This window comes from Nerophis ophidion, linkage group LG18, assembly GCF_033978795.1.
Source record: "Nerophis ophidion isolate RoL-2023_Sa linkage group LG18, RoL_Noph_v1.0, whole genome shotgun sequence".
In the NCBI taxonomy this organism is placed as follows: Eukaryota; Metazoa; Chordata; class Actinopteri; order Syngnathiformes; family Syngnathidae; genus Nerophis; species Nerophis ophidion.
In genome coordinates this window covers 24,664,129-24,683,519 of record NC_084628.1, presented here as the reverse complement: position 1 = coordinate 24,683,519, position 19,391 = coordinate 24,664,129, and the positions used below count along the sequence as shown (strand labels likewise).

Genomic DNA, 19,391 nt, shown 5'->3' with positions numbered 1-19,391 from the left:
TTTAAAACCTCTTCTCACTCCTGCGCTTACCAAATGCATGCGGTAAAAGTAAGCATGCATTATTTTCCAATTATTTTAAAACCTTTTCTCACTCCGGCACTTACCAAAGGGATGCAGTAAAAATTTGAGTGTGATGTAAGCTTGGACATTGAATCCTACTAAATAGCTCTTAATCTTCTTCCCTTTGTGCGATTTCAAATTACCGGTATTGAAATCAGCCTCCTCAATTTTGAAAATGATGACAGGGGAAGTGTCCCTCGTGACGTCACGAGTTTGACCAGGCGGTAATACTAAGCATGCGCTAATTATTTTGCGTAGCGAGTTTGACCCGGCAGTAATTCAAGGCAGGCGCATACTATATGCCCTGCGGCAATTCAAGGAAATACGGTATATTTCTCAATTGTATGCATTCACTTTGCTCGGTACCCAGGTTTTGCTTAGTTTTTGCCCTGCCTGACAGAACCCTGGTCTGGAATTTATTCCGTGCACACTCCCTTTAATCAATCTTTATTTTTCTCAATTGATAGCATTCATTTTGCTCGGTCCACAGTTTTGGCTTTGTTTTTGCCCTGCATGACAGAACCCTGGTCTGGAATTTATTCCGTGCACTCTCCCTTTAATTAATCAATCAAAGTGTATTTATATAGCCCTAAATCCCGAGTGTCTCAAAGGGCTGCACAAGCCACGGCGGCTCAGATTCTATATCCGGGCAAGAAAAAAAACAACCCAAAGGGATATAATGAGAATCCATGGAGGGGACCGCGGCTGTGGGGACCCCCTCCCCTCCTGGGCAACTGGTGCAATGGACGTAGAGTGGGTCTAGTTAATAGTTTGAGAGTCCAGTCCGTAGTAGGGCCAGCAGGGGATCATTTTGAGTGGAGACAAGTCAGTAGCGCAGAGACGTCATCAACTGATGCACAGATGAGTGGTCCACCCCAGGTCCCGACTTTGAACAGCTAGCGCACCATCTGTGGTCACCTAATCTGTGCCCCCGTCTCCATGCAGGAGAGGGAGGCAGAGCAGAAAAGAGACGGCAGATCAACTGGTCTAAAGGGGGGGTCTACTTTAAGGCTAAAGTATAGGCTTTCGATTGCTACAAAACAAGCTCATTGTAGTTGTGAACCCTCTCAATGATTTAAAAAAAAATCAGCACAATTTTAATATTTTTGTTGAGAAGGTTAAAGTGTTTCATATATTGTGCAGATCAATTTGAATTTATTATTGGTTATTGAGTTTATTATAATTCCAAAAAGTTTTGTTTTTTTTACGCACATTAATGCACTTTTTCTGTTTTCTGTTACATACTAAAAAAACTATGCTGATAAAGTTGTTTGTTGTAAGTAGATCCATATTTGTTTCTTAAATGTTAATGAGGATGCAATGTTATGCTGAGGTGTACCTACAACAATTTTACAGACAAATTATACTATTTATAGACGCGGCGGAGAGTGAGGGGACGCACAAAATGTTTTCTTCTTCCTAGGGGGGCTTTAGCAGGAAATAATTGCAAAGCATTAAAGGCAGAAGGGGTATATTTTGTTCACAAGTAAGTTTGTTGAAACAACCGTTTTGTTTGTCTTGTCTTGTTTTATTCAGATTATAATCATGATCAGCAATTTAATGGCAAAATCCTATAATTAGTAAAAAATATTAGTATTGGCAATAGTGTATCTACTTGGAATTGTACTGCTATCAAGATGTGTGGTATTTCCCACCCTACTGCAAAGCTAAAAAGCATCAGATGATGTCAGATAAATAATGACAGTCCTGGGAACGTTTGAGGTAGACCGTGTTACGTCGGCAGGGAAACTGATGACATCCACATCCTGTTGTAGTCTCCTGGCTTCCTGCGGGCAACAATCGCACCACAAGCGATGTGCCACCATTTTCCGATCGAGATCTTCACACACACTACGAGGAGCTCAGTTGGGACACATTTTAAGTTCCAAGTTTGCAAAGAACAAATTTCAGTGAGTCCGTACAAATAAATATAGTAAAAGGATATTAACAGTCCTCAGTAGTTTGTGAAATAAACATACATCACGTGTTGATGTTCCCAAACAGCAACAACACGGAATAAAACAGGCTCAAATAGATTTTTGTACAGCTGACTTGATAAAAGAGATGATTGTTGTTGCGGAGCGTTACGAAACATGGAGTCACATGCAAAGACAGCATCAGAACACAAACATGGAGTACAAAGTGATCAAGCTTAGAGCACCTGTGTCAAGCCCCAAATGAACCAAGGACCGCGTGGGAATGCTGACCACCCTCCTCCCTCCCAAGATCACAGACAAGAGAGCATGCAGACGTCCTGCTCCTGGATACAGTAAGGCACCAAAGTTCTTCAAGTGGACCACTTCTCAGGCCGAGGCCTTCATCATCTTCTGTAGCAGCGGGATCTGAAAATACCACACAGACCAGCGTGAGCCCCCTTGGTGCTTCCTTCCCGCAACGCTGCACACTTCCTACCTTTGTCAAGTCCACGCCAGTCAGAGCGTTGACAGACACGGGAAGTTCAGCCAGAAGGCGATTCACCTCGCCCGTTATGTGTCCGCCGTCCCCGCTGAGGATCACAATCTCGTTGGTCTTGGCCAAGGGTGCCGCCACCTTGGATGCAATCTGCAGTGACACAACCAGGCCAGTTGTTACACTTCCTGCCTTCATCGTAACACCCATGACCAACTTCCTGTCTTCATTGTAATACCTGTTACTCACTTCCTGTCTTCATCATAACACCCGTGACCAACTTCCTATCTTCATTGTAACACCTGTTACTCAATTCCTGTCTTCATCATAACACCCGTGACCAACTTCCTGTCTTCATTGTAACACCTGTTACTCACTTACTGTCTTCATCGTAGCACCTTTGACCAACTTCCTGTCATCATCTTAACACCTTTGACCAACTTACTGTCTTCATGATAACACCTGTTACCCACTTTGGTCTTCATCGTAACACCTGTGACCAACTTCCTGTCTTTATTGCAACACCTGTTACCCACTTCCTGTCTTCATCACAACACCTTTAAACAACTTCCTGTCTTCATAACACTTGTTACCCACTTCTGTCTTCATTGAAACACCCTTGACCTACTTCCTGTCTTCATCGTAACACCATTGACCTACTTCCTGTCTTCATCGTAACACCCATGACCAACTTCCTGTCTTCATCATAACACCTGTTATCCACTTCTGTTTTCATCATAACACCTGTTACCCACTTCTGTCTTCATCGTAATACACATGATCTACTTCCTGTCTTCATCGTAACACCCATGATCTACTTCCTGTCTTCATCCTTAACACCCATGACCTACTTCCTCTCTTCATCCTTACTTCCTGTCTTCATTGTAACACCTGTTACTCACTTACTGTCTTCATTGTAACACATTTGACCAACTTCCTGTCTTCATCTTAACACCTTTGACCAACTTCCTGTCTTCATCTTTAACACCTTTGACCAACTCACTGTCTTCATCATAACACCTGTTACCCACTTTGGTCTTCATCGTAACACCCGTGACCAACTTCCTGTCTTTATTGCAACACCTGTTACCCACTTCTTGTCTTCATCAGAACACCTCTAAACAACTTCCTGTCTTCATAACACTTGTTACCAACTTCTGTCTTCATCGTAACAGCCTTGACCTACTTCCTGTCTTCATCGTAACACCCTTGACCTACTTCCTGTCTTCATCGTAACACCCTTGACCTACTTCCTGTCTTCATTGTAACACCCATGACCAACTTCCTGTCTTCATCATAACACCTGTTATCCACTTCTGCTTTCATCATAACACCTGTTATCCACTTCTGTTTTCATCATAACACCTGTTACCCACTTCTGTCTTCATTGTAATACTCATGATCTACTTCCTGTCTTCATCGTAACACCCATGATTTACTTCCGGTCTTCATCGTCACACCCATGATCTACTTCCTGTCTTCATCGTAACACCCATGATTCTACTTCCTGTCTTCATCCTTAACACCCATGACCTACTTCCTGTCTTCATCCTTAACACCCATGATCTACTTCCTGTATTCATCGTAACACCCATGACCTACTTCCTGTCTTCATCCTTAACACCCATGATCTACTTCCTGTCTTCATCCTTAACACCCATGATTTACTTCCTGTCTTCATCGTAACACCCATGACCTACTTCCTGTCTTCATCCTTAACACCCATGCTCTACTTCCTGTCTTCATCCTTAACACCCATGATCTACTTCCTGTCTTCATCCTTAACACCCATGACCCACTTCCTGTCTTCATCCTTAACACCCATGATCTACTTCCTGTCTTCATCCTTAACACCCATGACCTACTTCCTCTCTTCATCCTTAACATCAATGACCTACTTCCGGTTTTCATCATAGCACCCATGACCAACTTTCTGTCTTCATCGTAACAGACATGACCAATTTCCTGTCTTCATCATAACACCTGTTTCCCACTTCTTGACTTTGTTGTACCACTTGTTAACTACTTCCTGTCTTCATCGTAACACCTGTGAACCACTTCCTGTCTTCGTCTTAACACCTGTGACCTACTTCCTGTCCTCATAATAACACCCATGACCAACTTCATGTCTTCATCGTAACACCTGTCACAAACTTCTTGTCTTCATTGTACCACTTCTGTTTTCATCGTAACACCCGTGGCCCATTTCCTATCTTCATCGTAACACCCATGACCTACTTCCTGTCTTCATCATAACACCAGTGACCTACTTCCTGTCTTCATCGTAACACATGTGACAAACTTGTTTTCTTCATTGTGCCACTTCTGTCTTCATCGTAACACCCCTGACCCATTTCCTATCTTCATCGTAATACCCATGACCTACTTCCTGTCTTCATCATAACACCAGTGACCTACTTCCTGTCTTCATCGTAACACCCATGACCTACTTCCTGTCTTCATCCTTAACACCCATGCTCTACTTCCTGTCTTCATCCTTAACACCCATGATCTACTTCCTGTCTTCATCCTTAACACCCATGACCCACTTCCTGTCTTCATCCTTAACACCCATGATCTACTTCCTGTCTTCATCCTTAACACCCATGACCTACTTCCTCTCTTCATCCTTAACATCAATGACCTACTTCCGGTTTTCATCATAGCACCCATGACCAACTTTCTGTCTTCATCGTAACAGACATGACCAATTTCCTGTCTTCATCATAACACCTGTTTCCCACTTCTTGACTTTGTTGTACCACTTGTTAACTACTTCCTGTCTTCATCGTAACACCTGTGAACCACTTCCTGTCTTCGTCTTAACACCTGTGACCTACTTCCTGTCCTCATAATAACACCCATGACCAACTTCATGTCTTCATCGTAACACCTGTCACAAACTTCTTGTCTTCATTGTACCACTTCTGTTTTCATCGTAACACCCGTGGCCCATTTCCTATCTTCATCGTAACACCCATGACCTACTTCCTGTCTTCATCATAACACCAGTGACCTACTTCCTGTCTTCATCGTAACACATGTGACAAACTTGTTTTCTTCATTGTGCCACTTCTGTCTTCATCGTAACACCCCTGACCCATTTCCTATCTTCATCGTAATACCCATGACCTACTTCCTGTCTTCATCATAACACCCGTTACCTACTTCCTGTTTTCATCGTAACACCCGTGGCCCACTTCCTTTCTTCATTGTAATACCTGGGACTCACTTCCTATCCTTATCATAACACCTGAGACCAACTTCCTGTCTTCATCATAATATCCGTGATCAACTTCCTATATTGATTGTTACATCTGTGACCCACTTCCTGTCTTCATAATAACACCCGTGACCAACTTCGTCTCTTCATCGTAACACCAGTTATGCACTTCCTGTGTACATCATAACACCTGTGACCCACTTCCTGTCTTTATCTTAACACCTGTGACCCACTTCATGTCTTCATTATACGATCTGTGACGCACATCCTGTCTTTATCGTAACACCGGTGACCAACCTCCTGTCTTCATCGTAACACCTGTGACCAACTTCCTGTCTACATAATAATATTTGCGACCCACTTCCTGTCTTCATCCTGCGCCCCCCCATCAAGGTTGTGTTTCCATTAACGCAGTAAACGACACTCTGCGCACTCATGATTGTGATGTTTTGGGGGCGTGGTCAGAGAATGGGGCGTCACCTTAGGCAGGGCTTCGAGGACCAGCGCAGTCTTGGCGGCCTCGCCGTACTGTTGGTAGGCCTCAGCTTTGAGTCTCATCTTCTCGGCCTCGGCCTTGCCCACAGCTTCGATGGAGGACGCCTCGGCCTCGCCAATCTTCCTGATCTTTTCCGCCTCGGCCTGGGCAATGAGCACCCTCTTCTTCCTGACAAAAAGGCCAAAGTGTTAAAAGGAGGCGGGGAAAAGCGGCGTCTTCTTCGCTCACTTGTGTCCTTCGGCCAGCTGCTGCATCTTGAAGGCCTCGGCCTCGGCGGGCCGCTTGATGGTGGCAATGAGCTCCCTGTCAGTGCGCTGGATCTCCTTCTCCTCGATGGCGATCTGCTTCTTCCTCTGCACAACCTCAATCTGGATCTGCTCATGGCGGATCTTCTGCTGCTCCTTGGCCGCCTGCAGCTCGTAGGCCAGCTGCGCCTCGGCTTTCTGGAAACACACGCTCACACTTCTTCTTTTGCTCTAAAGAAATCTGAGGATACACGTAGCGGCTACCTTGGTGTTCACTTCCTGGTTGAAGGACGCCTTCTGCAGTTCCAGTTCTCGCTTAGAGTCGGCCATTTTGGTGTCGGCCTGGAATTTGACGTCCAACATCTCCTTCTTGCATTCGGCTTCCTAAGAGGCAAAACACGGCGTTGAAACGCCTGATTGGCACCGACCATAAACCATCCCTTTGTGCACGCCACAGCCTCATTACCCGTATACCGGCATCCCGCTCCGCCTCCGCTACGCCGATGTCCGCGTCTCTCTGGACGGCGGCAGTCTGAGTCTTTCCCAGAGAGCTCAGGTAGTCCAGTTTGTCGTAAACGTCCTGCAAGTCCAACGCGGTGAGCGTCTCCTAGCTCACAATGATGCACGCTTTCCTACCTTGATGGTGAAGCTGAGGATCTCGATGCCCATCCGACCCACGTCGGGCGCCGCCACCTCACGCACCAGTTTAGCAAACTGGTCTCGGTCCTGGTAGATCTGCTCCACCGTCAGCGTCCCTGCAGGACCGGAGTGCATACGTTAATGACATGACTTGAAATGCTTATTAATAATAATGACCGGCGTCAGGACCTAGAATGGAGCGCAGGTGTCCTTCTAAGGTCTGCAAGATCACAGCTTTGATCTCCATCACCGACTTGCCGAGGAACTGCTCGCACGCCAGCGCCAGCAAGTCCTGCTCAGTCATCACCTTCACCTGGTGCACGCCCATGGACAGGAAACACAAGCGGATTGTGTCATGTGACATTTTCGTTTCTTCAAAAGGCATCTTAACTAGAGATGTCTGATAATATCGGACTGCCGATATTATCAGCCGATAAATGCTTTATAATGTAATATCCGAAATTATCGGTATCGGTTTCAAAAAGTAAAATTTAGGACTTTTTGAAACGGCGCTGTACGGAGTGCTACACGGACGTAGGGAAGTACAAAGCGCCAATCCTTAAAGGCACTGCCTTTGCGTGTCGGCCCAAACACATAATACCTACGGCTTTTCACACACAAAAGTGAATGCAACGCATACTTGGTCAACAGCCATACAGGTCACACTGAGGGGGGCCGTATCAACAACTTTAACACTGTTACAAATATGTGCCACAGTGTGAACCCACACCAAACAAGAATGACAAACACATTTCGGGAGAACATCCCCACGGTAACACAACACAAACACAACAGAACAAATACAGAGAACACCTTGTAGCACTAACTTTTCCGGGACGCTACAATATTACCACCCATGCCAACCTTGAGACCTTCGAATTCGGGAGATGGGGGTGTCTTGGGGTCGTGGTTGGGGCGGGCGTGGTTGAGTTGCAGGCAGCATAACCCTTCCCCTTTGAGCTGTCCTGGATGAAATGAAATTATTTTTTCCAATCATTTTGGAACTCGCAAGCATATTTCTTGTTCTTACTCGTCGTCGCCATGTCTCTTCTTCGTTCTTCTGCTTTGTCTCCTTCTTGTTATGTATGCATTTGTACACTGAGCTCCAAAAGCCGTAGATGTTATTGTAGCGTCCCGGAAGAATTAGTGCTGCAAGGGGTTCTGAATATTTGTTCTGTTGTGTTTATGTTGTGTTATGGAGCGGATTTTCTCCCGAAAGGTGTTTGTCATTCTTGTTTGGTGTGGGTTGACAGTGTGGCGCATATTTGTAACAGTGTTAAAGTTGTTTATACGGCCACCGTCAGTGTGACATGTATGGCTGTTGACCAAGTATGCGTTGCATTCACTTGTGCATGTGTATGTGTGTGTGTGCTTGAAATTAACGTTATCATTAAACCAGTTAAAAGATCATACATGTCAGCATTTCTTGACAACTTCGAATAAAGACCATTGTTAAACCCATCAAACGCTACATTATTATGTGACTGAGCCGGCACGCTGTATATTTAGCGGAAAAGCGGACCCCTAGACAGCATGCAGCTGGTAAGGGGTGAAGGTTCCAGGTGAGAGAGTACGGTAAAGGCAGTGCCTTTAAGGCACTCCCCCAATATTGTTGTCCGGGTGGAAATCGGGAAAAATTCGTGAGAATGGTTGCCCCGGGAGATTATCAGAAGGGGCACTAAAATTCGGGAGTCTCCCGGAAAAATCGGGAGGGTTGGCAAGTATGTTACCACCACCAGGTGTGAATGAATGTGTTCTCACTTCTCTGTGAAGCACTTTGAGTGTCTAGAGAAGCGCTATATAAATCAATCAATTAATGTTTACTTATATAGCCCTAAATCACGAGTGTCTCAAAGGGCTGCACAAGCCACAACGACATCCTTGGCTTAGATTCCACAATCTAATCCATTATAATTATTATTAGTATTTTACACATGCTAATGTTAGCATTGTGACCTTTTTAACAAATTTTGTAATTGTTTACCCCAGAGTCATTTAACTTGGTATTTGACATATGCCAGAATGCTAACATTACCATGCAAAATTTTTTGGCAAATTTTGTAACAGTGTATACATCAGAGTCATATAACTTGGTACTTGACATATGGTTACTGTTAAAATGCTAATGTTGGCATAACAACATTAGCATGCATTTTTTTTTTTACCAATTCTGCCGCTGGTAAAACCTGGCTAAATTTAGTCAGCCAATTTTTGTCAGTTATATAACTTAGTACGTGACACATGCTAATGTTAACATGCTAAATTGTTTAGCAAAGTTGTGATTGTTTACCCCAGAGTCATATAACTGAATACTTGACGGCGTGGCGCAGTGGGGAGAGTGGCCGTGCGCAACCCGAGCGTCCCTGGTTCAATTCCCACCTAGTACCAACCTCGTCACGTCCGTTGTGTCCTGAGCAAGACACTTCACCCTTGCTCCTGATGGGTGCTGGTTGGCGCCTTGCATGGCAGCTCCCTCCATCAGTGTGTGAATGTGTGTGTGAATGGGTAAATGTGGAAGTAGTGTCAAAGCGCTTTGAGTACCTTGAAGGTAGAAAAGCGCTATACAAGTACAACCCATTTATCAACCCATTTATATGCCAGTGCCATATGTATGCTAACATTAACATGCTAACTGTGATGGAAACATCAGAATCAGAAATACTTTATTAATCCCCGAGGGGAAATTACAATTTTCAGCACAATCACAGTTAGCATGTTAATGTTAGCATGCTGGCATATGTCAAGTACTCAGTTATATGACTTTGGGGTGAAAAATTACAACATTTGCTAAACAATTTAGCATGTTAACGTTAGCATGTATCACATACTAAGTTATCCATCCATTTTCCATCCATTTTCTACCGCTTATTCCCTTTCGGGGTCGCGGGGGGCGCTGGCGCCTATCTCAGCTACAATCGGGCGGAAGGCAGGGTACACCATACTAAGTTATATAACTGTCAAAAATGTGCTAAATAAAGTTAGCCAGGTTTCCAGTGGCAGAATTGGTTTAAAAAAAAGTGCATGCTAATGTTATTAAGCTAACATTAGCATGCTGACAGTTAGCATATGTCAAGTACCAAGTTATATGACTCTGATGTATAAACTGCTACAAAATTTGCCAAAAAAAAGTTAGCATCCTAATGTTAGCATTCTGGCATATGTCAAGTACCTAGGTTCATTTGACTCTGGGGTAAACAATTACAAAATTTGCTAAAAAAGTCACATTTGGCAACAGTTTAACCCAGAGTTATTTAACTTTGTATTTGACATAAGCTAACTGTTAGAATGCTACCGTTAGCATGATAACATTGGCATGCTAACTTTTTTCAGACAATTTTGCCACCATACACCTCAGTCTTACAACTTGGTAGTTGACCTACGCTAACTTTTTTGGTGTAATGTGACAAAATTAGGGGAAATAAGTTTGCATGCTAGCATGATGATGTGCACGGCTGCAAAATTAGCTAAAAAAAAAAGTTTTGTATGTGTGTGTGTAAACAGAAAAAAGGCAACGCCATCTTGCATATATCCTGTATAAACTCCCTACAATGCCTTTAATGGAAATGTGGCCTCCAACCAAGATTGCAACCATTCAGGCATGTTGTCCCCACCCAAGTTGGTCCCCTTAATGAGCTGCCCTGCCAATGTCTGAAAGACCTCCATTAGCTGTGGAATGACTTTAAAGCCTCCTACTAAGTTGCCCGTTTTAAAAGCATTATAATCAGCCAATTGTCATTGGTGAAGAGTTGACCAATCACACAAGCATCACCAATTTTTTCCCCTGGGAGGGGCCTTTATCCTTTGAAAATAAACCCATTTATCTTAAAGGAGAAAAAGGTCGCAGAAAATTTCGATTAGCCTTTTAAAAAAATTGGGCAATTGCGTCCCAAACGAGCTCAGCATTTTGGTTGAAAATGACATATCAGATGTCTTTACCTGAGCCACGCCCGTGACGGTGATGGCCACGCCCTCTGCCGTCTCCACGTCCTCGCACCGAGGCTGCAGGGTCATGATCTCCAGAGTGATCCTGCACAGCACAAAGGCGACCTGTCAAAGTCTCGTTTTGTCACCTGGGAGGACAAACTTAATTAGGGACGTCACCTCTGGGCGTCCGACAGGAGCCACCAAGCCCAGGACCACCCCCCCACCACGTAGGACTTCACATCGGAGCCAGTGCAGCCGCCTGAGGGGGGAAAAAAAAAAAGCTAAACTGTCATAGTTGTGTTTCCCACAGGACTACAATGTATCTGTCTGGTGCCACGCCATCTGCTGTATGGGAGTGGAAGGACAAGCTACACAGACAGTCCCATTATAATGTGTTTGTGAGTCAAATCAAAGGAACGCCATACTTATTCGTGGCAGGCCGCCATGATTAAATGGATGTATGGGAAACATCCCGTGCCCCTTACATGCTTTTTTCCACGCCGCCAACGCTCGAGATCCTCCGCTACAGTAAAACGTGCCTACGGCTTCACCACACCGCAGATTTTTTTAAAAAAATCAAGCATATTCTAATATTTTTTACCTAGATTAAGTGTTGAATTAAGCCTTATTTGTTTTGTTTGGACTGGAGCCTGCAGTGCCTCAGACTGGAAGTCTCTGCAGAGAGTGGTGAGGACAGCGGAAAAGATCATCAGGACTCCTTTTCCTCCTATCCACGAAATCGCAAAAAAGCCGCTGCCTGACCAGGGCTCAGAAAATCTGCCGACTCCTCTCACCCCCAGCAGGGACTGTTTTCAATGATGAACTCTAGAAAGAGGTTCCGCAGCCTCCGTAGCAGAACTTTCAGGTTCTGTAACAGCTTCTTCCCCCAGGGCATAAATCCCTTGAACGCATCATAATAATCCCCTCAATTCACCCCAAAAACGGATTAACTCGCTGGAATATAAAGACAATATAACATACATTTATATAAACATGGATGCATATGCAAAAGTGCAATATATTTATAATAATAATAATAATGGATTAGATTTATATCGCGCTTTTCTATTATTAGATACTCAAAGCGCTCACAGACAAGTGGGAACCCATCATTCATTCACACCTGGTGGTGGTAAGCTACATCTGTAGCCACAGCTGCCCTGGGGTAGACTGACGGAAGCGTGGCTGCCAGTTTGCGCCTACGGCCCCTCCGACCACCACCAATCATTCATTCACCAGTGTGAGCGGCACCGGGGGCAAAGGTGAAGTGTCCTGCCCAAGGACACAACGGCAGCGATTTGGATGTCAATAGGTGGGAAGCGAACCTGCAACCCTCAGGTTTCTGGCACGGCCGCTCTACCCACTACGCCATGCTGCCCCAGTACAGTAATCTATTTATTTATATCTGCACCTTATTGCTCTTTTATCCTGCACTAATACGAGCTAATGCAACAAAATTTTATTCTTATCTGTACGGTAAAGTTCAAATTTGAGGGGATCAATAACAGCCTGCTAGAGCAGTGGTTCTCAAATGTGGGTATGCGTACCCCTGGGGGTACTTGAAGGTATGCCAAGGGGTACGTGAGATTTTTTTTAAATATTCTAAAAATATCAACAATTAAAAAATAATTTATAAATATATTTATTAAATTATACTTCAACAAAATATGAATGTGAGTTCATAAACTGTGAAAAAAAATGCAACAATGCAATATTCAGTTTTGACAGATAGATTTTTGTGGACATGTTCCATAAATGTATTTTTTTGTGAAGAAATGTTTAGAATTAAGTTCATGAATCCAGATGGAACTCTATTACAATCCCCAAAGAGGGCACTTTAAGTTGATGATTACTTCTATGTGTAGAAATCTTTATTTATAATTGAATCACTTGTTTATTTTTCAACAAGTTTTTAGTTATTTTTATATCTTTTTTTCCAAATAGTTCAAGAAAGACCACTACAAATGACCAATATTTAGCACTGTTGTACAATTTAATAAATCAGAAACTGATGACATAGTGCTGTATTTTACTTCTTAATCTATTTTTTTCAACCAAAAATGCTTTGCTCTGATAAGGGGGTGCTTGAATTAAAAATTGTTCGCAGGGGGTACATCACTGAAAAAAGGTTGAGAACCACTGTGCTAGAGAGCCTCAGGACTGCAAAAACTGTTGATATTAAAAAAAAAAAAAAAAAAAGGTTAAAGACACATTTTTATTCAGTCTTTTTACTGATCATGTTAAACTCTTCTTAGTTTTTTTATTCTCTTATTTACTAATGTATTTGTTGCTTTTATTGCTACTTTTATTCTTTCAATGTTATGTCTTTAGTCATTTATCCAATATTATTTCTGTTTTAATTTTACATATATTTTACAAAATGTTTGTAACTATTTTGGAAATGGCGCCAACTAGAGTTACTGGTAAAAGTCCTATATAAAAAAACTTTTATTGATTAAAAAAATGTCCCGTTTCCGGGCTAATCTTGGCATTATCTTCAAGTTGACCGACTTTTTGATACAATTCATCTTCAACCCCTGCCTTTGTCAGTAACACATCCCCAAACTGGGTGAGATGCGCCACTTAATGCTAACAAGACAGGGCGACCCTAAGTGGGGATGAACTCTGTCAATGCACTTCATTTTCCATGTCATATGACTAGTGTTGTCCCGATACCAAAATGTATTTCGGTACTTTTCCATATTTCTACATAAAGGGGACCACACATTATAGGCTTTATTTTAACAAAAAATCTTACGGTACATTAAACATATGTTTCTTACTGCATGTTTGTCCTAAAATAAAATAGTGAACATACTAGACAACTTGTCTTTTAGTAGTAAGTAAACAAACAAAGGTTCCTGTGGAGAGGGGCGTGTTCCACGCGTCCCCTGCGGGCGGGGTGTATGCAGGGGCCGGCCATGAAGCAGCCAACAGGTGAGTGGATACCTCAGCTGGAACGAGTGATCTAATCACCTGTTCCCTTTATTAGCAGCGCTGGAGACCATGAAAGGGAGAGAGGCATGAGGACGCAGGAGAACGCAGGACAGACGCACAGAGACGAACAAGAGACAGCTGAAAAGCTGGACAGACGGACAATTGTGTAAAGTAAAAGATGTACTAAAGACTGTGTCAAACCTGAAAAGCTGGACAGACGGACAATTGTGTAAAGTAAAAGATGTATTAAATACTGTGTCAAACCTGTATCCTGAGCTGTGTGATACTGTGGTCAGAAGAAGCCGGGCGAGACGCAGGAAACCTCCACAGTTCCTAATTTAGCTGCTGACATATGCAGTGACATATTGTGTTATTTATTATTCTATTATTTTGTCAAAATTATTAAGGACAAGTAGTAGAAAATATATTATTAATCTACTTGTTTATTCACTGTTAATATCTGCTTACTTTCTCTTTTAAAATGTTCTATCTACACTTCTGTTAAAAGTAATAATCACTTATTCTTCTGTTGTTTGGCTACTCTACATTAGTTTTGGATGATACCACAAATTTGGGTATTAATCTGATACTAGTAGTTACAAGATCATACATTGGTCATATTTAAAGTCTGCATGTGTCCAGGGACATATTTTCTGAGTTTATAAAGATAATATAAATAAAAGAAAAACAAATAAAGATTTCGTGATGCTAAAAAATATAGATGTAATCATAGTAGTATCGACTAAATACGCTCCTGTACTTGATATCTTTACAGTGGATGTTAAGTGTAGATCCACCCATGGCATTTGTTTAAATTGTGACGCCGGTGAAGTACGGTGTGCAGTGAAGCATGTTTAACTATTCCTTGTCCTGCAGGGATGATACTTGTAAGAAACGTACTTTAATTGTCGCCATGGAGACCAGGATTAGTGATTTAGAAGTAGCTACAACACTGCAGACTGCGGCTGGACTTTAGCCGTCAGCTCGCTAGCCATGTCTTAAAGCACCTCTTCCTGAGGGCGTTTCAGTGTTCTTACTTCATCTTTATCTTTAGTTTTTAAGCCAAAATGTGTCCATTCTCCCTTTTCTGTCTACACACTGTCTGCTTGTAAGTACTCCGTGATTGTGCACTGCCGAACATGCTCCTCTGCTCGTAAAACCAGCAATGTCATGACCTGACGATGACTGGGACACGGGGAACCCATGACTTTCAGAGGCGGTATAGTACCGAATGTGATTAATTAGTATTGCGGTACTATACCTACACTTGTATACCGTACAACCCTACATCTGATATTGGTGAGACTTTGATGTGAGCGATGTGGAACGGCAACAATGCTAACAACACGGTTTATGGTTGTAGCTGCGGCTGTCAAGTTGATCAACTTTTGGCAGAACTACCTACGCATGAAAACACAGTTCTACAAATTGGACACTGGCCGAGAGGATAGTGCGCGGCCGAGGGTGGAGTCGGCTCTCTGTGTTGCTTTGTTGGGTCTGCTCCTGTCTCCGGCCATGCTCCCCCCACCCCAGCAGACGATTGCGTGGAACACCTCAGAGGCCACTACAGTGTATAGTTTTTTGTTGTTGTACTTTTGTAGCTGTACATAGAAATGTCCGGTTGTATCAGCTGTGCTTTTTTAATGTTCTTTGTGTTCTTTGATGCTTCCCTCTTACACACGTTTATGTGTGTTATGGCCAAGCGTTTTTTTTTCCCTTGGTCAGTCTGGACCCCCTTTCCAGGGTCCCAGGCTTAGACTGATTTTTTTTTTCTTGCACCCCCTCAGCGTTTCCCTGTTTCTCACTTTATTGAAAGGGGCGCCGGAAGTTGGCAGACCCGTCAGCGATACTGTTCTGTCTCCCTGTAATGTTTGTCTGATCTTGAACTAGATTGTGCTGAAAATCTTAATTTCCCCTCTGGGTTTATTAAAGATTTTCTGATCCTGTATAGTACCGAATATGATTCATTAATATCACGATGCTATACTAATACCAGCATGCCGCATACTTGCCAACCCTCCCGATTTTCCCGGGAGTCTCCCGAATTTCAGTACCGCTCCCGAAAATCTCCCGGGGCAACCATTCTCCCGAATTTCTCCCGATTTCTACCTGACCACAATTTTGGGGGCGTGCTTTAAAGGCTCTGCGTTCAGCATCCACTCTCACCTGAAACCGTCACCCCTTAACAGCCGCATGCTGTCCGCTTTTCCTCCATATAAACAGCGTGCCAACACGGTCACACAATAATGTAGCGATGGACGCGTTTAACAATGGTCTTTACTCGGAGATGTCAAAAATTACTGACATGTTGCATGAGATTTAAGCTGGTGAATGCAACACATACTTGGTCAACAACCATACATGTCACACTGATGGTGGCAGTACAAACAACTGTTACAAATATGCGCCACACTGTCAACCCACACCAAACAAGAATGACAAACACATTTCGGGAGAACATCTGCACTGTAACACAACACAAACACAACAGAAAAAATACCCAGAACCCCTTGCAGCACTAAATCTTCCGGGACCCTACAACAACATCTACGGCTTTTGGAGCTCAGTGCACAACTGCACTCACAACAAGAAGGAGACGAAGCAGAAGAACAAAGAAGATACATGGCGACAGGGAGTAAGAAGAAGAAATACTGTACGCTTGCAAGTTCCATAATGATTGGAAAAAATTATTTAATTTCATCCAGGACAGCGCAAAGGGGAAGTGGTATGCTGCCTGCAAGTCAACCCCGCCCCAACCCCATCTCCAGAATTCGGAGGTCTCAAGGTTGGCAAGTATGGTATACCGTACGACCCTACATCTGACATTGGTGAGACTTTTGTGTGAGCGATGTGGAACGGCAGAAATGCTAACAACACGGTTTATGGTTGTCGCTGTGATTGTCAAGTTGATGAACTTTTGGCAGAACTACCTACGTATGGAAACCCAGTTCTAATTTAAGAGGAATTACCCAGTATGTTATGACGCATTTCCTTTGATGATTAACTTGTATAATTAATGTATTATGCTGATAGTATATATTTGTACCATGAATTAATTAACGTGGACCCCAACTTAAACAAGTTGAAAAACTTATTCGGGTGTTACCATTTAGTGGTCAATTGTACGGAATATGTACTGAACTGGGCAATCTACTAATAAAAGTTTCAATCAATCAATCAATCAATCAAACAATCAATCAATCCACATCGTGGTTGTGTTGTAGTGGTTAGGTGACGCTTGGAAGTGTGTTCACTGAGGGCTAAAATTGCCTGACAAAGTTTTTTAAAGGCCTACTGAAATGAGATTTTCTTATTTAAACGGGGATAGCAGGTCCATTCTATGTGTCATACTTGATCATTTCGCGATATTGCCATAGTTTTGCTGAAAGGATTTAGTACAGAACATCCACGATAAAGTTCGCAACTGGAGAAAAGCCCTGCCTCTACCGGAAGTCGCAGACGATGACGTCACACATGTTGATGGCTCCTCACATATTCACATTGTTTTTAATTGGAGCCTCCAACAAAAAGTGCTATTTGGACCGAGAAAACGACAATTTCCCCATTAATTTGAGCTAGGATGAAAGATTCATGTTTGAGGATATTGATAGCGACGGACTAGGAAAAAAAAATTATATAAAAAAAAAACAAGTTAAAAAAATAAAACGCGATGCATTGGGACGGATTCCGATGTTTTTAGAGACATTTACTAGGATAATTCTGGGAAATCCATTATCTTTCTATTGTGTTGTCAGTGTTTTAGTGAGTTTAATAGTATCTGATAGTCGGAAGGGTGTCTCCACGGGTGTCTTGACGCGCAGTGTCTCAGGGGAGTCGACAGTAGCTATGGACGGCACAAGCTCATCTTTTCTCCGGTAAGAACTGACTTTTTAACCACAATTTTCTCACCGAAACCTGCTGGTTGACAGTTGGTAGGGATCCATGTTGGCTTGACCGCGCTCTGATCCATAGGAAAGTTTCACCTCAGGGAATTCTAAACAAGGAATCACCGTGTGTTTGTGTGGCTAAAGGCTAAAGCTTCCCAATTCCATCTTATTACTGTGACTTCTCCAATATTAATTGAACAAATTGCAAAAGATTCAGCAACACAGATTTCCATATTACTGCGTAATTATGCGATGAAAAGAGACGACTTTTACCTGTAAGTGTCCGCTACAACTCGAGACTTCACAAAGCACTAAGGATGCAGAACTTGAGGCCGGCACTTGAGTGGGCAGTGACAAACAGGCAGCGTCTTCTGGACCTCAACAGCAGTTTAGAGTTTAAATTACATCGCTTGTACTTTATCTTTTCAAGACGAAGCTCCCGGTAAATTTAAAATTGTAATTTAGTAAACTAAAAAGGCCGTATTGGCATGTGTTGCAATGTTAATATTTCATCATTGATATATAAACTATCAGACTGCGTGGTGGGTAGTAGTGGGTTTCAGTAGGCCTTTAATGTATTGATCGCCCAAAAGGGGAAATTATCGTAGAAATACGCGTGTTATCAAACGTCTGGCAAAGCGGGTTTGTAGCGTTTGGACGTTTCTGCCCGTTTGCCCCCTGTCGGCCATTGTAGTAACATCTCTTGTTTGTTAGCAGGAAAATTAATTTATGAGCAATAATAATTATTGTGTGAAAGAAGATCTTTCAACACTTCTGCCTCCCCACTAGGAGTGGATGACATAGAAAGAGAGGATACAAAAGGCTGCTTTCTTTACATTTAGCAGCTAAAACTAGCTTCTAAAATGGGATTAAAACGGTGACGTTCACCTACCAGAAACCACCAACGCTTCGTTCGGACCAACCGTCAAACAGTTGCCCATCTCCACTGCGTCGAATGTAAAGATAAATCCAATAAAGCAGAAATGTCAGGCGACGAGCAGCACCGTTACTTTGAAGGGTTTATTTCCAAGCACGACCACGCCTACTTGGTGACGTCACGTGGATTCTGACGTCATCGGGGTTTTTAATTTCGCCCCGAAGCAATTTTGTTTTTTAAACTTTATATAAGCGACAGAGGAAAACGTAAAAAAATAATAAGAAAACTGTTCGCTCTGTTTTGGCTTTTGTTGTGCTATCCTATTATTATTCAGAATAACGAGACGAAGACCGTCAAGTACAGTCCACCTGCTAGTTTACTTCCTGAAAAGATGTGCATTCTTCAAATAGGTTCCCATGACAACTCAACTAAGTTCCACTTACATAACAGATATAACTTTTAGGTTAGGATAGACTTTATCCCACAATGGGGATAATTAATAATTGTGTTACTCCAAATTAAGTTTTTTCCCCATAAGGTTTGTATGTGTGTATATATATATATATATATATATATATATATATATAGAGTTTATACTTTTTTACACAAGAGTGTAAAGGTCATGTTTAGTAATCTTTGTCAATATTTTTCTTCAAAATAAAACCCTGAAATGAGAAAACTCATGATTACGCAG

The 19,391-nt window shown here is 42.6% G+C and overlaps 1 protein-coding gene across 1 annotated transcript; it reads right to left on the bottom strand.

Moving 5' to 3' along the window:
* Positions 1–1,567: 1,567 nt before the first annotated feature.
* On the bottom strand, positions 1,568–18,877 carry LOC133537006 (flotillin-2). Its single transcript, XM_061877812.1, has 11 exons — positions 18,713–18,877; positions 11,174–11,255; positions 11,009–11,099; positions 7,262–7,385; positions 7,070–7,188; positions 6,900–7,013; positions 6,698–6,817; positions 6,417–6,631; positions 6,173–6,356; positions 2,473–2,622; positions 1,568–2,402 (listed from the first exon to the last, which is right to left on the bottom strand). Exons 1-11 carry the CDS (start codon positions 18,759–18,761, stop codon positions 2,364–2,366), a joined length of 1,287 nt encoding a protein of 428 aa, XP_061733796.1. The 5' UTR covers positions 18,762–18,877; the 3' UTR covers positions 1,568–2,363.
* Positions 18,878–19,391: the final 514 nt, after the last annotated feature.

Bases quoted from the DNA above. Each gene is read 5' to 3' on its own strand.
- LOC133537006 (XM_061877812.1), bottom strand. From the start codon at position 18,761: ATGGGCAACTGTTTGACGGTTGGTCCGAACGAAGCGTTGGTGGTTTCT. The intron at 7,014-7,069 runs GTAGGAAAGCGT...TTGGACTTGCAG, and splicing joins TCCTCAGCTTCACCATCAAG to GACGTTTACGACAAACTGGA. The intron at 2,623-6,172 runs GTGACGCCCCAT...GTGTCACTGCAG, and splicing joins TCCTCGAAGCCCTGCCTAAG to ATTGCATCCAAGGTGGCGGC.